Source organism: Ptiloglossa arizonensis, chromosome 9 (assembly GCF_051014685.1).
Source record: "Ptiloglossa arizonensis isolate GNS036 chromosome 9, iyPtiAriz1_principal, whole genome shotgun sequence".
Lineage (NCBI taxonomy): Eukaryota > Metazoa > Arthropoda > Insecta > Hymenoptera > Colletidae > Ptiloglossa > Ptiloglossa arizonensis.
The window spans coordinates 18,929,510-18,951,595 of record NC_135056.1 but is presented as its reverse complement, the minus strand read 5'-3'; the positions used below and the strand labels follow the sequence as shown (position 1 = coordinate 18,951,595).

The window sequence follows — 22,086 nt, the reverse complement described above, 5'->3', positions numbered from 1 at the left end:
TGCCGTTGCAACGCTAAATGGAGAAAAAAAAGAAAAGAAACAAAAATCCGTCTCCCGTGTACAATAACGAGGGTAGAACGAACCAGAGAACGGAGAAACGCGTAAAACGTGACCCAGTGAAAGAAGTAACCTAAGAAGAGTGTCAGTGACGAAAAGGAGACGGTAGTGGTAGTGGCGGCACGGTTGTCATCGGTACGATGGGAAAATCTCGACAGAGCGCATCGAAGGGTACCATTGCTGATGCCGTCGTCGTTGGTACTCGTGGCGATAGCGATAGGCAGTTGATAGTGATACAGTGGATGCACTACGTATTATCGTGCAGTGATGTCCCGTGCGCACCGGGTGTACATGTATACTACGTACCATTGGTAGTGAGATCAATAAGCAGTGCCGTGCCACTCGACCCGTGCCCACGAGCACGGACGGAAACTCATTCTGAATCTCTCCTTCCTTCTTGTCCTCCGACCACCGCCACCCCACCCTACGTCCCATCGTCCATTCCGCCAACCCTTCTTTTCTCCAGCAACCGAACATTGAGAGGTCACTTTCATTTGTTTCCTTTCTGAATTTTTTATCGTATCTCGAGCACCACGAAACGAGTGTCCTTCCTTTGAACGGCGAGCCAGGCCATTGGTCCGTTGTTTCGACGTGTCCCTATGCGTGTACCGGTGTCCCTGTCCGTTCGTTCTTTCCCATCTCGTTGCTTTCGGTCTCCGCGAATTTCGACCGTTTCTTCGCCGTGTTCTCGTCAGATTAATCGGTAGGTTTGCACTTCCATCCCCCTAACGTCCAGAGCGTTTTTTCTTTACCTCTTTCTCCCTTCTCTCCGTAAGACCTAGATTCAACACATCGTATAGAAACGTATTTCGCAGTGAATAGAGGAGCTCGTCCGTGTCGTTCGGTCTTCGCAATTAACGGATATTCTTTGACGTCGTGTAATTCTACTTGCTTCCACTGTCTTACGGTAGATTGTGCGGTGTCGTATATATATATATATATATATATATATATATATATATATATATATCGTTTCGTCCAACTACGACGGCATGCGAGCAGACATTTAGTCCGAAAGCCATATTAAAATCGTGCGATTACAGTGCACGCATCTGAGCGCGACTATCGCGAAAAAAAAGAAAAAAGAAATGTAAAACGGTACGTTCTTGAATCGGTAACACGTCAGTAAGTAGATGCTGTTCGGTGTATTTTACGCTCGGCCGTGTTGCTACTCGACATTTTTCGGCAGATTACGGTGTTTACGTTCGTCATTGATTGGGTCGTTCGAGTGCGAGGATGTAACCGGTGAAATTGAGCCACTGAATCGTTCGATGAAAATCGAATAAAGTTGCGGTATCGAGAAACCGATGAGGAGGGGGGAAGGACAAATAGTTTTATCGAGCGACATGAATTTTTATACTTCTCGCTCGAGGAATACAACCACGCTCGGACACTTTTTTCCGTACGATGAATTATGTTTCACGGAGGACAGCTCGACAATCAAAATCGTACGAATATATTGCGAGATCTCGACGATACGGAGGCGAAGATTGCGACGATAGAGTCTATAGTTCAGTTCCAGTGTGTTCGTAATCTTTTCCATCGTGTTGTATTTACGCAAAATATTCACGCTCTCTCTATATCTTTGGATAAATATTTCGTGTAAACTAACCAATCATGTTTTTTACATTTCCAAGCGCAACAGCCACGAACCTTTTTAATATTTTGCTCCTGAAAGACTGTTTGATATTCGTTGGTCGGGATACTTGGGTTTTCTTCCGCGGTTAACAGTAATACTTGGTTATCTTGTTCAGCAAAATTTAAGCTCCGCGCAGCACGTTTCGCGACGTAAACGACGCGAGGAAGAAACCTATTGGATTACTTAAACACGGTAGTTTGAAGTATACGCAAATTATCGATTGCCAAATACCCCAATAATTTCAAGCAGAAAAGCGAGCTTAGTAAGTTAGTACGCGATAAGCGAAGGAATCCGGTACCGAGAATATACGACGTTTCGCTTAAAAAATAGTCAAACTTTGCCAAGAATCGGTAAGCTATTGCGCACATTACGCGATTCTTGTCGCAAAAGAATTTCTCGTACGAGGATTTATGTGTTCCAATGGTCGGTCGTGGAGGTATAATCTGGCATCGAGTCATCGTTAAATTCGATAAAAATAGTGTGCTCGGTAATCGACGCACGAGCGCGACGCGAACGAAACAGAGGCCACGACTTTCGATCGTGGCGAGTGTACAGGGTGGGTGAGGATGGGTGGTAGAAACGGGGGTAGGGTGATTCCTTTTGCACAAATGAATCGAAAATGTGGAATAAAATTTTTCTATTCGAAGCGTCGTTTTCGAAAGAAATCGACTCGTACAATTCGTCGGGCACATGTGCGATTATAACTTGGCGTACGCGTGTCGGTTATTCATTATTTCTACTTGTATTGGCCACGGTAAACGATGTACGGTGTTATCTGTTTTAATTGCTTCCAACTAGTTACAAGACAGTAAGACCGGCGGAAAACAAATAATATCGTATCGCCGTCAATGTTTAGCCGCACAAACGCAAGTAGAAATAGGGAACAATGGCCAGACACGTTGGTCGAGTTGTAATCAATCGCACGCGTACACGACCAATCTTCGAAATCGATTTTCACGAAAACGAAGGCCCGTATCGAAAAATTTTGTACGAAATTTTCGATTTACTTTTCCACAAGGAATCACCCGATGCCCGGTTGTACCACCCCGTTCTCACCCACCCTCTATTTCAACCGGAACTTCCCCCAAGAACCTGTTGCCGGTAACCCCGTCGGATGAATTTCTCATTTGGAAACAAAGTTATCGACAGTTTAGAATCGAGCCGTTGGTCACCGTTTTTTACGCGGGTCGATCGTTTTCAAACCGCGATAATCGGTTTCGCGCGCGCGCGCGCGTAATGTTCTCGCTCGTGGCATCGTCGGGGAAATCGTTGCGACGTTACCGCGATTCGTATAAAACGCGATGTATGTGGTATGCTGATTCTGGTATCCGTTTAATCCTCTGTTCACCGGCGCGATCGAAAAGTAGTATCTCTGCGCCTACCCCAGATAAGTAGGAATACGTTGCCGGTATAGTAGGGAAAAAGAAAGATCTGAGCCGGATTAAAGGGAATGTGGACAGTGTCGCGGAATTTTTGGTAAGTCGTGGGCTTTGCGAAGACTGATTGAAAAGTCTGACCCAATAACTCTCGAAATCCCTTCCAGAGTTTGATCTTTTTTTTTTTCTTTCGCCCCGCGATACATTATTTCATTCGCGAAGATAATATATCCTCACGGGAAACTCCAGTTTCATCCGTCGTTGTTTCCGCTGGTGCGCGGAGGGTTGAATGCGACAAATGTAACTTTTTTCACGAGTACACGCGCGAAAGGAGTAACCGACTATTTTCAGTCGATTTACACCCGGAAGCTAGGGCATCGTGGCGGCACGATGAAAAAAGAATTCCCTTTTGCATCAAGAAAATCGTACGTCTAGTTGTGGGATCACCGTGTGCAGCCTGGCAGGCCCCGCAAAAGCCGCCAATTAATTAAGATAGCTCCTAGATACACGGTAGATCGATAGGGACTGGCCCTGATAAAGACAGGCGAGGGTTTCAGACCTCAGGGATGTTGCAGTGCTGTGGTGTTGGAGGTGGCGCTTCCACGGCACCTCAGGCTCCGCAGCTGCAGGATACCGGATCTGCTGTCGGGATTACCACCTCCACGAAAACCACCATCATGCAGGATCCGGTTCTTGAATCCATCCGCGAGGTGAGTTTCACAGATTTTCGTACTTTGACGATCATCTTTCTTCCACAGTTCTCGCGTTATCTCCGGAACGGCTTCTTCCCTTTAATCCTTTAAAGGGTATAACGTTTCAGCGAACGATATCGATTGCGGCTGGCTCGCGTCTCGAATTTCAAGTTTCATCGTTATTTACACGTTTTCAACCGTCACGATTTACGATATACTTATTTAAATATCGCGGAATACCCGTTAACGTTTTTCCGTTCATACCGTGAAAATCGCGCTCGATCGTATCGTGGCGCGGGAATGAAATTGAATCGGCAGGGTATTACGTACAAAATTAATGTGCACGTAATAATCGTACGTTGCATCGAGGTCCCGAAATTCGCGCGATTACGCCGCTCCTGAGAGACGATAAAGGTGTATATCGACGAGGTGTTCGTCAGCCGATAGATATTGATGCTCTAAGCGAATTTTGAACGCGGCGCCAGAGGCTCTCTTTAATTAAAAAGATTGTAACCTGCAGGAGCGTTTCGGTAATCCGTCACGAGTCTCCGGACATCCTCTCGGCTCTCGGTTCGTTTCTTAACATTAGACAGCCCCGTTACGATGAGCGCGCGAGCTTGTGTCGACCGAGTTCGATGCAAGTGTTGGTTCGATCGTACGAATACCTATGTACCTTCGAGGCATACGGAATACAAAGGCTCCTTTCATTATTAGTAATGTCGAGCGGATGATTCCTATCGTGGATCATGCTCCCAACCGAGTGTCCCTCCGGGTTATTAAAGGTGGTTATCCTACCTTGGTTCACAAATATTAGAGGGAACTGGTGGCCAGTGTATTTCGAAACACATCGATGCGTATCATAGCGTTGCGATAAATCGGTGGAAACGTATGCGCATACCTACAGTTCCATCGATACGTGTATCGCGTTTACGTGTCGCGTCCTCTATAACCGTCGCGATCGTTTTATCATTTTTTACCTTCTCGTTCGAGTTTCGGAGAATAAAAATATTTACACCGCACCGAAAACGATGAACGTTAAATATAAATACATGATTTTTTCTCTTTTTTCGACAACCTCGATATACGGTGTTCACAGCAAATGCGGGAGACTGAAGCTCGAAAGGCAGAGCTGGAGAGACAACATGCAGAAGCACAGAACCAGTTACGTGAAAAGATAGCAGGACGCTATCAAGGCCCAGAATCGGTCGGAGCGCTACAATCGAAGATAAGGGAACTTGAAAAAAAAACGGAGCTACAGATTGTTAGACACGAAGAATTATCCTTGGAGTTAACGAGTCTGAGACGTGCTCGAAGCAGAGGACCGGTAGGTCACTCGGCGGTTCCGACTACTTGGCCACCGGCTGGTTCCGAATTCGATAGAATAATAGGAGAGATGGAATCAGATAATAGGTGTGTTCCTTGACATTGTACTCTATTACTCCCTCAGTCTTGAAGCGCGTTTTAATATTTTACGTAAACGCAAACGATCGATTTGTCGTCGAATCGACGTTGCTTAGTATCGTTCGATCGACGATTAACTTTAGCTAATTTTCACTAACGTAGCACTGGTAGGATGTTACACGATTTGGACCATACCCGGAGCACCATTACCACGCAACAACCCTCAGTTACACAGGGTATTCTGCGATCCAGCACGGAAAATCTTCCTAATCTCAGTCAACATCAGCACCCACCCCATCCGCATGCTTTGAGCCTGGGAATGCCAACACAGTTGGGTCACGTACGTAAAAAATCGTTTCTTTCTGTTTCGTTCTATCCGCATAAAACGATGTAGTTATTCTCGTTGCTTATCTCGGCTCCGAGAATCTTTATGGAACGTACACGTGCGATTAACTAACTTTACTCGATTACTTTGCTCTCGAAATTTCTATCCGTTTGGTTCACTGTTCGCTTGTACTTTTGCGAGACGAAATCATCCTGATCGAAAATTTTTCAAACAGTACGCAGGCTCGCCTATGCCCCTGACGCCAATGATGCCCGGATGTCCACCGTTGACACCAAACGGGCCACCGTATCACTACAGCGAACCAATTCCACCGGCACCGTCGCTCTCCACCAGTCAATCGCAGCCCGTTTTCCAACAAAAGTTGCAACCGTATCAGCAACAACCTGCTCACACCGAGTTACCGAGTTCTCATTCTCAGAGTGCTCTGCCGACGCAGCAGAAGCAACAACAAGCGCACACCCATTTCACGAGCAATCAGTACCAGGAGAGTTATCCGCATACGCAAACCTATCAGCAGCCGCTCCAGCAGCAACAACAGCAGCAGCAGCCGCAGCAACATCCGGCCTCTACAACGTACCTGACGTCGTCAAGTCAAAGCGTAATACCTCATTACACGCAGCCCACTCAGACCGCCCAAACGTTTCAACTCAATGGAAGCCAGCAGGTAAGGTCCAAAAATTGTTCGCGCGTCCACGTCACCGGACACTGACATCGATTCGTGGTGTCCGCAGGCAACGACTTATCCAAGCTTATCGATAACATCGCACCCAAACGGAACCTACAGTACAGGAGCGAGTACCTTCAACACCCAGTTGTCGCACCATAATTTCTCCGTTCCACAGACGAGCATTCCACAGACCACGTTGTCGTCCCTGCCACCTTATTCGACGAGCTCCTTCCATTCCACGATTGGCGCGCTCACCAGTGTACCTCAAACCGTTCTTCCTTTCTCGAGTGTACAGAGCACCTATGCCACTAGCGGATCGACTTACTCTACCGTCGGGACCAATGCTTTTGGCACATCTGGCGTGAGTTCAGGTACGAATAACCATTACACGGATTTCCCGTTCTGTTCCGATCGCAGTCGCTAAACCCGCGACAAGGAAACGTATCTCCCGTTTCAGGTACCACTTCAACAGGCTTGTTGCAAGCGATAAGCGATCCCCTCCAAGCGATGCAGCAACTTTCTGCCCAGTCCCAAGCCAACCAGCTACAGCAGCAGGCTATCATTCAGCAGATACAGCAAAGTTTGCGCGCCAGTTCGCCAACCGCGACTACTACGCCGGGTCACCACTACCTCGGTTCAAGACAAATGCCAAAAATACCCAGCAGTATACTATCGAATCCCTTGGATCGACTGACCAATGACAATATTGTAACCGAGGGTCAAGTGGACATGCTGGATATACCCGACAAAGGCAGATGTTACGTTTACATTGCTCGTTTCACTTACGAGCCATTCCAGCACTCGCCAAACGAGAATCCGGAAGCGGAGCTGCCCGTTCAAGGTGGAGATTACCTTCTCGTTTGGGGACAACCGGACGACGATGGTTTTCTCGACGCGGAGACCCTCGACGGTAGACGCGGTCTCGTCCCGGCTAATTTCGTTGAGAAATTAGTCGGCGACAACCTTTTGGAATTTCATCAAGCCGTGTTGGGTCTCAGAGACGTCGATGACTCTGCATCTACCAATATTCCCCAAGTGAGCAATGTGAGCAACGACCCTACAACACGTACACTTTATTTGTCTCTACGTAAGAAGTAGACGGAGTTTCGCAACCATGATAGATATCAAATACCAAACGATTCACTCTGCATAATCAATTTTATTTACTCTACCCCTTCAAGGGGCTTGCGTTGGCCGATATTCTGATTCGGATTTCATTTTCCAGTGTTTCCTGCAAGATATCGATCTCGAGTTGGCAGCTTTCGAAGAAGGAAATCGAAACCGTCAGGCCGAATTGTCCGCGTACGCGGAGCTCGATAACATCGCGGAAGAGGACGAACAGGAACCACCAGGTTAGTGCACTGTCGTATCATCGTCTATCCTGACTTTCGCTGCCGAGCATGTACGTCTAGATGTACGGTAGATACGTAATTACGAATATATATATATATATATATATATATATGAATCGTGCGTAAAATATACGGACATGTAACTCGTTTTACAAACGCTGGTGTACGTAAATCTTGTTGCGATTAAATCTAGATGGTAGAATGTTGGCTCGATTCTGTTGGCTGAGTTTGAAACGTTACGTGTTTCGAATGCTAGAGTATCGATAAGGTGTCGATGTTTGCTCGACGTTTCAACGAAATTCTCGTCTTCCTTCGTTTCTCGTTCATCTCGTCGTCGTCGTTATCGTCGAGCAATTAGCATTTTAGAATTTGACGATTAATTTAGCAATAGATACCAAGCCTAGGACGTTATCGTAGCATCGAGTTTCATCGTTTCATCGTTTCAACACACACCCCTTTCACACAGCTATTTCGAGTATGTTGAGCGCTTCGTTGCAGTTACGCAAAATGTGGCATACCAAGGTACACGCGTAACGATTTCTTATTAGTTACGCTCGTTCTACGAGACAATTACGATGCTTTTGACAAGTATCTGTAAAGTATCGGCTTTCTTCTTGTTTAGTTAACCTTCGATGTGCAACGTTCGAAGGTAGGGTGTTCTTGAACGCATGTTGCTTGTTTGATAGCACAAACGCGAAAGTACCGTTCAGTTCGTGAGCAGAAGTAAGTACTATCGTTGGAGCAGATCATGAACGGTGTCTTGCACTGTGTTGAGTATTGGATGGATTTAGGCTGGCTTAGCGAAACTAGATAGCGAAAGATTTTTAGTTACAGCTAGGCTTGTCTTGTCTTTTTTCCCTGAAGAAGTCTACCTGTTTTCGGACCTAGTTCCGGCGCCGCAGCACCTCACTCTCGAGCGGCAGCTGAACAAGAGTGTACTAATCGGCTGGACACCGCCCGAGAATACTCATCAGCTCGAATCGTATCACGTCTACGTGGATGGAGTGTTGAAGGTCACCGTGAAAGCGACCGAGAGGACTAGAGCATTGGTCGAGGGAGTCGATTCTACTAGGGTTCGTAAAACAATTTTTACCTAACAGAATAATGTCCCTCTCTGAACATTCGTACGAAACGTTCAAAGAACGGGGACGCTCTTTCTTTCTTTAAGCTTTAAAATACAGCTTTGAAGGACATTATTATCGATAGCGGAGTGCAAGATATCTCGCGTTGACTCGCACGATTGAAAGCTGATCTATATTATCCGTTTGGACACGGAATGGTACTGGGACAGTTCCAAAGCCGTAATATCTTGTATTCGATAGCGGCTATTTTACGTTAATGTAGGTACTTTCATCCATCCTTTAAAAGATTTATCCCGTATAACGGTACTATCAACGGAGACGATAAAAGAAGGAAATTTTTATCGAGAATATAGAACGCTATATTAATGGAACGCGAAGAAATATTTGAACGCGCTGCGTTATACGGTAAATATACGCGACGACGAACTGTTCCGTTAGCGTTCCATGTCCTAACAGCGAGATCCTTTGTACTACGTTGAACGAAGCAAAGTACACGCCGCGTTACTCGATTTTATTTCACCGACACGAATGCAGCCGCACAGAATAAGCGTACGTTCGGTGACGCACTCGAGAAGAACGTCCCGCGATGCCGCTTGCACGATGGTGATCGGTAAGGACGTTGCCCTGGGTCCAACCGCTGTGAAGGCATCGAACGTGACAGCGACCAGCGCTGTCATATCCTGGCTGCCGAGCAACAGCAATCACCAACACGTCGTCTGCGTGAACAACGTCGAAGTTAGGACGGTGAAGCCTGGCGTTTACAGGCACACGATCACCGGTTTGGCGCCCTCGACGATTTACAGGGTGACCGTCAAAGCGAAGAATCTGAGAGCGACGCACTTCGAGGACCAAAACACTCAAGCGACGAACAATTTAGCGTGTCACGTCCATTTCAAAACGTTACCCAAGGGACTACCCGATCCTCCGGTCGATATCCAGGTTAATAGCCCTTTTAATAGCTCTACTCGATATCTAATTGCTCAGAGAGTACACAGAGGAACGGAATAGCGGGACATAATTTCGACATCGTCGCGGTGGCAATTTTAATACTATCCAAGATATTTTCTCGACAGGTGGAGGCTGGACCGCAGGACGGCACTTTGCTAGTGACCTGGCAGCCTGTTGCCCTAAACGGTTCGGCCGTCACCGGTTACGCGGTGTACGCTGATGGGAAAAAGGTCACCGACGTAGACAGCCCCACCGGTGACCATGCTCTGGTCGACATCCATAAACTGATGGGTTTGAATCCGAAGCATATCACGGTCAGAACTAAAAGCAGGGAGAGCCAATCGGGCGATAGCTGTGCCACCGCCATTCCCTGCAGCGTTCTTCGTGGCGGACCGGCGACCCATTTGCAGCACGGAGCGGTACACATGCAAGAGGGACAACAGCAGCCACCCGGCGTCGGACAACCGGACGATCCGAACAGGCTGCGTATGACCAACGTCAGCCAGAGATATCCGTCGGTTCCTGTCCCGTCTCACATGAGGAGACAAGGTGGCACTACGGTCGATGCTCACGGTCAAGTCATCATCGAAACCGACGAGAATTTATCCGATAAAGAAATCTATCCTGGACAGAGCATGTCCCAGATGGGTAAGAGATCTTCTTGTAATTCGGAACGGGTTTTCACTTCTAATTCGATTCGAAAATCGCTAACGATCGGTTAAGCGGCGAAACAGCATCACCCGAAACGGTCGCGCGGACCATTTGAAACTTTGCACGCGTTGCTACTGTCGCCTAGGAGTTCCAGAAATCATCAAGGACTCGGCCAGCGAAGCGAACTACAGCGAGGAGGACGATCCGTCGCGCAGAGGCAGAGGCGGACCGATTCATCACGGTGGTCATCCACGTTACGGATCGCAAATGGGACAACAAGGGATCCCCGGTACGCACAGAACCGGGAGAATGGCTGGCCCCGGCGGCAGGCCCCAAGATCCTTATTACGACCAACCAGGTACGCGTGAAACGCTGCTAGTACACGGACGGTGGCGATCATCGATTTGAAACTTCGACTCGTATAGATTTGTCGTGTTTCTTTATTTTGTGTCGTGCGTGTGGTTCCTTTTTTCACGCAGGAAACCAAAGAGGCAGAGGTCCCGGCTACCGCGGTGGACGAAGTATGCAAGGTCAAAGTGGCGCGGGTCATCCGTCGAGTAGTACCCAGCAAATGAACAACAGAGTACGGTGGTTCATCGCTCTGTTCGATTACAGTCCCAAGGTCATTTCACTTAATTCAGACGTCTGCGAAGAGGAACTGTCCTTCTTCGAAGGCGACACCATCAAGGTCTCTTTCACTAGCTTTCGCGAATACTCGCCACGACGATTCGACGATCACCTGAATTCTTTCGGCTCATAACTTGATTCGGCAGGTATACGGTGAGAAAGACGCCGATGGATTTTATTGGGGAGAATGCCGCGGCAGACGAGGATACGTACCTTACAACATGGTGAAAGAGCTTAAAGATCAAAATCAACTGGGACAGGGCCAACCTGGCAGAAGAGGCAGATGCGGAGACATGTACTCCAATATGAACGTGAAGAAGATGATAGCGCTCTACGACTACGATCCGAACAAATTGTCACCCAACTTCGATTCAGTAAGATCATCAATGTCGTTAGCGGAGCAACGCGACGAACCGTAAAATTCTAGATCCGTTAAAACAACGATCCCCGATCTACCCGAAGCGTATACGTTCGTCATTACGTATCCTTGTTCTCGTAGCAAATGGAGCTGGCGTTCCAATCCGGAAGCGAGATTTACGTCTACGGCGATCTGGACGACGATGGATTCTATATGGGTGAACTGAACGGTGTACACGGTTTAGTTCCAAGTAACTTCCTCATTGACGCAAACGAGCAGACAACGCAAGGGCAACTTCCACCGGGTAAAAGACCGCCCAGTCAGAGTCAAGGACCCGGAGCGCGTGGACCGCCTCCACCACCACGGGAACCTCCTCCGGCTGGTCATCGACGAGGCAAAGGTAAAAATATAAAGCCCGATTGCCGTTTGAGCTTTCTTTCCTCTTTACGATTTACGATATCGCTGCAAAGAATAGCTCCTCAAGCCGAGTAAATCGATGACACGATGACAAAGCTTCCGTAGTTCCATCCTCCTGAAGCGATAAGGAGTGGAAAGATATTTAAGATGTCAGATTAGAAAAAACAAGCAGCGGAATAACAAGCGCAACGTACAGCTGGATCGATACCGAGAAGGATGCAGGTTCCTGGCGAAGATGCGTTTATCGCTGATCAATTTCACAAACGAAGAACACGAGAACACTTTGCGTGGGTTTTCGCTAAGGTGTTAAAGGTGCTAGAGGTGTTAGAAAATTGGTTCGAGGGGTTGAAATAAATTCACACTGGCGCTGCTTATTCGGTCGATACCGAACAGTCGATCTGTTCAAAAGACAGAACGACGACTACAAGTTCGATAGCTGTTTCTGTATGAAAGGGACGAGAAGGGATAAAAAGAACTGGGATTGGAGAACAACCAGACGTCAGTGTGAATGAAAAAAAAAAAAAAAAAAATATACAAAGGGCAAGCAACACAAGACACGAAATTTTAGATGTGCCTAGACGACAGGCAGAAGGGTCACACAAGTACTTATGGTTGGGCGATAGATCTAGCACATAGCTGTCGATATGTCTGATATCGATTGAATCGAAGTGTTTGCTTTTTAGGAGCACACGATTCTTACCAAATTACTGAGAGATTCGCAAACTGTAATGCAACGAGCCGACTATTTCGATATGGCATTCGAGTAAGTGCACCCGGTGCTTTTGCCTTCAGGGAATTACTTTTAAGTAGCCCTCTAACGACAAGCTTCTAGGAACTCGTTCGAAATTGCCACGATCTAGATTCGAGTAACGAGATTGAACAGAAAAACGATTTAGTATTTGCAACTTTTTGTTTCTTTTTTTTAGGAACACGTCTTTTTTGTCGTATGCAAAGCGATTTCTATCTATCTGTCTATTTACCTATCTACTTCTCTGTGTCTCTACATATATAATATATATATATTTTATATACGTCGCGTGCGCACTTGTAAAATATATATATATAATATACAAAATAAAACACTAAGCTGCTTTCAGTGTTTCTATTAAGTATACATACATACATACATACGTATATGTGTATACACATATATGTATTATATTCATACCTTTACTTTCCGAGCACTTTTCGGCTCTGTTACTTTTCTACGTGCCTATCTTTTTCCTCTGTCTATTATATATACGTGTTATATTTGCGCTATATACGTATACATATATAGCGTGTTATTCTATAACGACATAATCTGTTTCTGTGTGCCTGAACTGGTCGATGGTCGTCGTGTCACATGATTGTCGTTCGTGTCGTGTTGTCAAGCTGGCCATTTAAACGTTCAAAAGAAATTTCATCTTTCGACGATTCGTTCTAGATTCGTTACCGATACGATGTTCTATCATATTTCGTGTCTTGATGCGTAAAGTCACGGGAAAAATTTAACTGTTCGCACTGGTCCAGGTTCTGCCGAGTAGTTCGTATCCATGCTTTTCGACTATTGGACGTAAAATGTTACTTTGCGTTTAAAAAGAAAAGGAAAAGTTATAAAATGTAGCATTACTCGGCATACTTGGCCACGTACATAATTGTCCATTTAAAAGAGATAAATGCGCCATAAATGACAACACGGTTCTGTTCTCTTCTCTGTTGCTAGATGCCTGCATTGTGCCTGTGTCTGTCCCTGTCTGTCACTTAGACCCTAGACAACAACAACAACAACAACAACAACAACAACAACAACAACAACCATCACTAATGAACAACCAACAACATCAACTCCAACATCAACAAAACAATCCACCGCATCTAGCGTACCAACAAGCGAATCACCACAGCTACACGACTGTAACCACGTCCAATCAACATGGGCCCACTCCCATGGGTGCCCATCAGCAAGGTCCCGTACCACTCCACCTTCAACAGCAGGTGAGTTCACTGCTCTATCCAGAAGTTTTCACTGGTGCTTTTTGACGTGCTGCAAATCCTCTCGCTGGAAAGCCTGTTGTACAATATTTCGACTGTATTACATACCCTTTGTTTCTCGCTAATTCACCGAGGTACGCCGAGGTTCTCTGTTTCTCTTTCTCTCGTTATGTTCTCCACCGTTTTCACTTTCTTTTCCATTTCCACCTTCCGTTTACGGGCATTCGTCGTGTACGAATGAAAATACGAAGAAAAATAATCCGTGGCTCTAACGGTTTAAGGATTAAAAAAAAAAATAAAAAAAAGAAAGACAGATTTTTACGAATATTAACCGAAATCTCAAGAGAAACGGTAATTATTTTACGATTCGATGATCGATTTACCGCTACTAATTCCCATCGTTGTTAAAACACTTTTACTTTTTTTTTTTCAAAAATTGCGGTGAAAGAACATTCGAGTAAACTTGTATACGCTTAATGGTAGCGTTTACGTTACGAGGTTAATAGTACGCGAAACGTCGAGTTTCCCTCGAAACGTATCTCTTTCACAGCTTGTAATCAAGTGCTTGTAATTAACACGTCGTACATGCCAGCATGCGCATACACCGATACGTGAACTGTACGCAATAAAAGAGTGCGCAGTGGAGTCACGCTTTTGCGGTAATTAAAAGGAAAACTCTTACCTGGATTTTCCCAATACACACGCCTCTTTTTCTCCTTCTCTGCTTTCGTTATTCTTCACGTTCGCTTCCACGTTCCAGCGTCTTTTTTCTGCTTATACAAATCGAAACATCGTTGCGTCGATCGAACGTAGGCTCGTTGACGGTAGGCTACTGATCCAAAACGATATTTACATATACTGAAAATGTTCTCTCACACATTGCGTCCCAATAACATTGTTCGAAACATTTTCTCATGCTTCCTTTCTTTCGCTTAGGTAACGACATATCGAAACGTTGTCGTATACATAAAACGCATTACTCCTTATAGAAGGTACGTAGAGATCGTCGTGTACGGTATACCAAGAAAGAACCGTACACCGTTAGAAACCGTACCGAACAATAGCAACGATAATCGCATAAACGCCACCGATGCGAACGTTGATCTTGTTAGAGTTGAATTTTTTTTATAGGACGTATCTCGACGCTACGACATGCTTGTTGGGATGAATATTTGTTGGTAATTTTCAGGTTACCGAGAGCGGTTAACCGTGGAACGTTCTGTACAACGTATACGTACGAGCTCGATGAGACAAAGAAACGAGTAACTGTGAACGGTGACTCGTTCGATTAATTGGTGTCGCTTTAATTTCTAGGGGAAGGGGAGGGGAGGCACGATTAATCGTGGTAGTAACGTGCCGGGAGGTATGCAGGGCTCTGGACAGCATATGCAACAGCAACAAGACTACCAGCAACAGAATCAACCGTACCAACAGCAGCAACCGAATCAACAGAACCAGAACTACCAGCAGCAACCGAATCAAGGATATCAACAGCAGGGTTCAGGATTCGGTCCGCAGGGTCAACAGTTTCAGCAAAAACAGCCCCAACAGCAACAGCAACAGCAACAACCGAGTCAACCCTACCAGCAACAGAATCAGGGTTCGTCGATGCAGGGCAGTCAGAGCACCAGCAAACCGATGAGGGGAATACCGACCGTGTTGCCAACGGCACAGTCCAAGACGCAACCGAACACCGCGCAGGGCCAGCAACAACAGCAACAACAACAGCAGCAAAGTACAGGACCGAACCTGATGCAAAAGTTCACGGAGATGGCCGGTGCGAGCGCTGGCAGTGATATCTTGTCGAAAGGGAAGGAACTGATCTTCATGAAGTTTGGCCTCGGCAAGTGAGCTATTACCCTGCCCGTGTCGCTCGCTCCGCTTCCTCTCCACTTCTGTCCTAAAGCTTTCGCGCGGTTCCTTCGTGTCCACGTCGAGAGATCACTTTCTAAATCAGTATTACGGAGAACTAATTGCGGAGAGCAAGCGAGACGCGCAGGCAGGAACGTACGATCGCGTCTCGTCCGATCAGGTCTTCGCGAGTATCCCTGAACGATCACGATACGACACGATAACGATCACGATACGATACGACACGCCACGATACGATACGATACGATACGATACGATACGATACGATACGACACGATACGACACGATACGATACGATACGTATGATGTAAAATGTGTGCTGCCATTGCTGCTGCTGCTGCTGTTGCTGCCGCTACGACTGTTACTACTATTTCGCAACCACTGCTGGATCCATGGTTTGATCGAAAAGTTGTGCTGGTACGCGCGTGGAACGGCAAGTTTGTATCTTCTCCCCGTTGTTTCTACCTCGAGCTCCGAGGTCAATATCCTATCAGGCAGGAAGGAAAAGAATGTTCGCTGGCGTCCTTTAAACGATATCCCTCGCGTAAATCACCGTGAAAGTAGTCGGATTCGACGTTAGAGTTGCGCGGGTAACGACTCTCGTTCGAAAACACGAGGTAAATAACGAACGACCTCCAATGAATTCTTTTCAATCGCCTTTATCATCGTCATCATTGTCATTATTATCATTATCGTCTTTTTCTTCTTCTTCTTCTTCTACTTCTTCTTATTCTTCTTATTCTTCTTATTCTTCTTATTCTTCTTATTCTTCTAATTCTTCTTCTTCTTCTTCTCCTTCTTCTCCTGTTTCTTCTACTTTACGCAATAGAGTCCTTTTTCTGGGTGTCATGTCGCCGATTAAAATTTCTGAAATATCGAAGAGAAAATTTTGACCGTCGTAGAGAAGTATCGGAACAAAATGCGCATCGAGCAGGCATTACATTAAATGTTATATTTACGTGTCCAATCGTCGTGGAACGTACAATGCGCCACTGTAAAATGACGTTTAATTAGCGGCCAAGAAACGGACGAATTCAACGACAAAATATCATTGTATTGTATCGTTTAAACGAGAGCGTATGGTAGTAAACGATTGTGGCGTGCAATATGTACCGATGCCTGCTCAAGAATACGCCAATAATCGAATATCGGCGCATAATCAGGTTACCGTACACAAGAATCACCTACCCGATTAGTTCGATGGAGAAATCCTTTTCGTGCGTGGGCGTGCCTTATGAAAATTTTCACCCAGGAACAGAAATCATATCTTTGACTTGGACCGATTCGTCGAAACTATCAGTTAATATTGTAACGAATCATTCGATCGTTTCGCGGGAATGTGGAAAATTTTATATAGAGGCAACTGAAAACGAGATCGACTCGAATCGATTGAAATTCGTTACATGCAAGAGACGTCGATATTTATCCGATATTCTCTACTTATCGCATCCTCGGTCACCGCGAGACGCAGAGAAAACAATAGAATTTGAATTTGAATTCAAACGTTTCGCGCGAGACTTTTAATTGTAGCGAAGACGACGAAGGTTTATCCATTGGCCGGTATAGATTGAATTTCGCGATGAAAGAAATTTTCCTTGAAAATCGAACATCGAAACGCGACACAAGCGCAGAATTTCATTCCGATTCTGCTCCTCTGACACGTTTTATCTTTCTCCCTCCGTCTTTCTTTGCCTGATGTTTAATTCTTCGGTTATGAAGCGTACAGCGTTGCTTTGCGTTTAATTGTTAACCGAATGAAATTGAAAAAAAAAAGGAAACAATCAATCGGAACAAAGTTAAGTAAACGAACCCGATGCAAACGGATATAAATGGAAAGCGAAGACGCTACGTAAATGGGTACGTAGCTTCTTGCGGTGCTCGGTCACGATTACGAACGAAATAAATATTTTACAAGACGAAAGCCAAACGATAACCAAACACTACACACGCTGAACGACGTGTAATCGACCGAGGGGTTTATAATCGAACGATATCGTGGATCAAGTCGAACTACGTCGTACATATAAATAAATAATTTAACTAATTAATTAATCGATATCGCTCCGAGGTGAAGGGGCATGAATTCGATCGACGAATGAAAATACTGGGGCGGGTGGGGGGGAATATGGGGGAGATCATAGGATACGTATGTTACGGTAATAAAAAAATATACATATATATGCATACGCAAATATACATATACATGTGTGTATATATATATACGTACACAGATACACACCTACATATACACACATATACACACACTCGAACACACACTATATTTAACTATTGCAAAAGTGTTGTTACATCGCTACTTGTATCGTATTTTGTACAAAGTATCCTTATCTTCGACTGTTCTTTTTCTTTCGCCGTGATATATAAAGGGAAAAAAAAAAAAAAATAAAGAATCCTTAACGAGGCGGAGGAAGGGCGACGAATTTCAAAGTCACGTTGCTAGAATCACTTTGGGAATCATAACCGGACTCGTCATAGTTGTTATTAAATATCGCGGGTATAATTGTGTCTGTCTGCAAGCGACAGTTACCTCTCGCCTGTTCCGTGTTAATCGAGTATCAACGGATGCGGCGATAAGCGACGAAGAGGATGTGCGATTTACGAATTGTTCGAGAGGGTGTCGAACATGCGGGCCAACGAAGGATCCGTTCAACGGGCCACCATCGCGGTCCGTCTGACATTTATTGCGATCCGTGTTTCATTCATCGTGTTCCAACCAAAAGTGTCGAAGATTCGATCTTCATCCGTTCCAAAATACAGTCCCGCTCGAAATCTTTGCATTCGTTTTGAATCGTGTATCGTGCTTTGACCCTCTAACGCAGAATGTATTTCGAGGAAAATTCAACGAGATTTGCGCACGATGTTTTCCTACGAGAACATTTGACTGCCCTCCAGGTTCGACTATTTATTGCTTACTTTGGGTATTAATCAAACGAAATACGTGCAATAGAGGGTTGAGAGCAATTGCAGGACAAAGATCGAACGAAATCCGTCTGTTCTATTAGGAGTTGTCTCGATCGATTCTCTACAGCTTCGTTTTCATTCGAAATGGGCCGTGTCGCGATCCAACACGTAGCCTTTGAAATTTAAGAAAGTATAAATTTAATTTCCTTTGACTACGTTAGCGTACCGTCTATTTGAAAATTCTACCGTACAACCGCAAAGGGGGGACGAAACATTGTTGAAAGTTTGATGTAAACTATTAATATACGTACGCGTTCCTACGAGCGGCCAACGTCGGTATTATTCGTACCCAATCCTTGATCTTCGACAAGATTAACTTCGATTTTCTCAAGCTTTCCGATTGTTTTTACGACTCTCGTTTTCCTCGCCAGTTTTCCAAAAAAAAGAAAAGAAGAAACAGTCAGACAACCCGGAAACACTTTTACCTTTCATCGGTAGCTCGTCGATTCGTGTTACGAACAATGGTCCCTTCCTGAAACACGAGTTTCATCTACCCATTGTAGTGCTATGGTCGAAGAGAGATCGTTTGATTTGTAGATAAACGTATTGGCGAGACACACGTACACTCCCATCCATAAGTCACCGTACACTAAGTAAATGCAAACTAAGAACGAACCGATACTGTGAAATTAAACCAACGCTTATCAATTCATTATAGAGGAAATATAAATCATATTTAATAATCTTGAATATCCTTCTCATCATTGCATCTACCTCGTTCGAAAATGATCGCTTAAACTAATCGTAACGTTTTGTATTCCCGAAGTAATTTCATTCCGACCTTCCCGTAATGTTCTCCAACGAGAAGTAAGTTTCTCCAATTCACTTACATTACTTGCTGCATAGATATTTATTTAGATGTACGATAAATTTTCCAATGAAATAATAACTTAAACTAAGTAACTATATCGGAATAAGGTAAAAGGCTTGCTTCGGAGAATTGTGTGTCTCTTAATTTGCATTTTCCACACCGGACGAGCAAGTATTCGGTGACTTATGAACGTCGGTGTATGTATACACGTACCACGACTATGGACCAAAGCACGCTTTCTGGAAAGACCAATTAGAGATCGGCTCTAATTATGATCGGCCCAAACTGAGGGGTGTGTCTAGTTCTCGGGCCCCAAAAATTAGACGAGTTTTGGGATTTTTTTAGAGAAAGATATCGGACACAGCTATTTTCCAATTTTCGTCAAATGTTCGGAGAATCTTGCGATTGAACGACATCGAACGTCGCTCGATAGAAAGTCCATAGTGTTTCGTAGCTGATAAATATTTTCTCCGGATTTTTTCTGTGAAACGTGGATCGAATGGAGGTCTCGAGGAATTAGCTTTCCCGATAAAAAGGTCTTCTGTCTCTTCGTTTCGGTGGCACCCGTTGCGTAACCTTCGCGAATAAACGCGCGATCGATGTCGGAACCACTGTGAATCTGTACCGCGAACATATCCGATTCTTAACGTTGATTCGAGCGATTAAAGGTTTAAAAAAAGAAAAGAAAGAAAAAAAGGGCGGGAGGAAAGAAAAAAATAAAAAAGAAAAAAAATGAAAAAAGACTGACGCGACATTTAAGATCCACAGACGTTTAACACGTTCGCTACCAAAGCCGTTGGCGAGGATCGAACGGTGAGGTAAATTCGGGAATCCGTCGATCCGCGTGGAGATGCGAACGAAGAAAAAGTACCGAGGTTGGAACGTTCGTTACGAGAAACCAACGAACAGCTACGAAAGAGATTGTTCGTTAAAGATAGGGAAAAATGAAGAGGAGGACTAGTAGCTTGTAAATTAAAACTCCGTTCGAATGGTAGTGAATGTGTTAACTAATGTTACTTAGCGAATCTCTAGCTTTCATCTTCCGTCTATTCGACACTTGCGTTTCCGTTTCTTTTGTCCTTGATCGCGAGCCATCGAGTTTCGTTGCGACCGTAAGAACCCTCGTAGTAAAGCGATTCAAGCTGACGATGAGAAAGTACCAAGAGAGAATCGGAATCGCTGCGAGCTGTAACCGCATCGAGAGTACATACGAGGGACAACCTAGAGCAAGTTACGACACGAACCTTCATCTATTATCGTTAGATGTTAGATATCGTAAGAAAACGCAAATAGTCTTAATGAAACAAAACAAAAAAAAACAAAAAAACGAAAAAGTAACACGAGGGAAACACCGTTTCAATACCTCACGTATCGAGAGCTGATTTCTGTCTCTTCTCTTCGTGATCAGACCAAACCTTAGAAGGTAATAGCTTTAACGACACAACAGGAACAATAAGCTGACGCAATGCAACGGTCGAACACGATTACAAACTAACCGATAATATACACTTAGTCGAATCTTTTTATTTGAATGTTTACTAAAGGTGGAGATAAAACCGTGGACTATGTAAAGCGAGGCGATTTAAAAAACAAGCTCAGGCTGACCCGTAAATAACGAACAAAATAAAGACAAAAAAGTTGGGGGAAAATCAATAACGAGGAAAAAATCGACTTCTCTTAAATAATCTCGAAATCGTTTGTCGGCGCTCATTTTTCTCTAGTATTTCACTTGTACATTGTCATTGTTATAAATTTAGTCGTTGAACGGATTCGTATAAAAATCTTTTTGATATCGCGACAGCTGATACAAGGTCAATCGCAAACGTAAGCCGTGCCGAGAATTACGCGTACGTGTATATCCTGAATCGTGGAACGAACGTGGAACGACGATCGATCGATCGTCGTTAGACGATCCGTCGATCCTTGTTCGCCGAAAATACCGCTGGTCTGGAACGCGTGGAAAATAGTCTGGATTCGACGAGCAGAAAATAATCAGTGTTAATCGTTTAAAATTGTATTCCGACGAACACGAAAAGCTTTCTTTCGGAAAAATATGTTTTCCATTTCCCAGGAGAAATAGGCGTACACGCGTTTACTTCGATCTAGATAACGATTAGCTAAATAATACACGATATCCCGGCAGCTGCTAGTAACGAGTATTAATCTTCCGTGAAAGATTAAAGCTCCGATCGAAATCGTAGAACTCTGTTCGACGAATAAACACTCTATGGAGGGACGGAAGAAAAGGAGAGGAAAAGAGAAAGAATGTGCATGCGTGTGCGTATGTATGTCGATGCATGTACGAGAGGATTGCGAGAAAGAGGAAGGGACAGACAGATGGAGAATGAATGAATGTACGGATGAAAGGAGGCGAGAAAACAGTTGTTGCAAAGAGAGAGTTTAGAGAATCCGAGGAACATATTTGAATGATGTTGTTAGTTAGGCGCCAATTATTGTCATTCTTTCTCTTGTATCGATACCCTAAGATTGTATGAACAGAACGTAGCGCAAAAAAAAAAAAAAAGAAATCGATTATATACACACGTACGACTTTTAATATAACGAATTATCGCATCGATTAAGCATGTCGAGTCGCCAGCTACGTTTGTCTTGTCATTGAGTAATCTTGTGCTTTGTTTTTTCTATGAATCGGTGCATAACAATCTATTCCTTGTTAGCCCAACTGAAATAACGAGAACAAAAAAAACTGCTACAAAAGAGAAAAATCAACAAAAAACACAATGTTATTATAAACGATTAATTAATAAAAAACAAATCTTGTTTGTTGTTACTTCTGGTATCCTGGTCAAGTCCTTTTCATCGAGCATTTCGCTCAT

General features: G+C 44.6%; 1 protein-coding gene across 3 annotated transcripts; it reads left to right on the top strand.

Moving 5' to 3' along the window:
• Nucleotides 1-3,638: 3,638 nt before the first annotated feature.
• Rbp (RIMS binding protein) lies at nucleotides 3,639-15,438 on the top strand. Of its 3 annotated transcripts, none has more exons than XM_076320156.1 (16): nucleotides 3,639-3,782; nucleotides 4,861-5,174; nucleotides 5,328-5,505; nucleotides 5,726-6,175; nucleotides 6,243-6,549; nucleotides 6,636-7,213; nucleotides 7,404-7,530; nucleotides 8,419-8,603; nucleotides 9,147-9,551; nucleotides 9,686-10,208; nucleotides 10,357-10,569; nucleotides 10,691-10,899; nucleotides 10,985-11,212; nucleotides 11,338-11,596; nucleotides 13,319-13,590; nucleotides 14,902-15,438. In XM_076320156.1, the coding sequence occupies exons 1-16, from the start codon at nucleotides 3,639-3,641 to the stop codon at nucleotides 15,436-15,438; spliced, it is 4,929 nt and encodes a 1,642-aa protein (XP_076176271.1). The 3 variants fall into 3 exon arrangements, with proteins under 3 accessions (XP_076176271.1, XP_076176270.1, XP_076176272.1); XM_076320155.1 differs by having other exon boundaries at nucleotides 6,636-7,222; XM_076320157.1 differs by lacking the exon at nucleotides 13,319-13,590 and having other exon boundaries at nucleotides 6,636-7,222; nucleotides 14,902-15,050.
• The last annotated feature ends 6,648 nt before the right edge of the window (nucleotides 15,439-22,086 follow it).

Excerpts from the sequence above, each read along its gene's own strand:
- Rbp (XM_076320155.1), top strand. The coding sequence starts at position 3,639 with ATGTTGCAGTGCTGTGGTGTTGGAGGTGGCGCTTCCACGGCACCTCAG. Across the intron at positions 10,209-10,356 it reads ACAGAGCATGTCCCAGATGG|GAGTTCCAGAAATCATCAAG; the intron begins GTAAGAGATCTT and ends ACTGTCGCCTAG. Across the intron at positions 10,570-10,690 it reads TCCTTATTACGACCAACCAG|GAAACCAAAGAGGCAGAGGT; the intron begins GTACGCGTGAAA and ends TTTTTCACGCAG.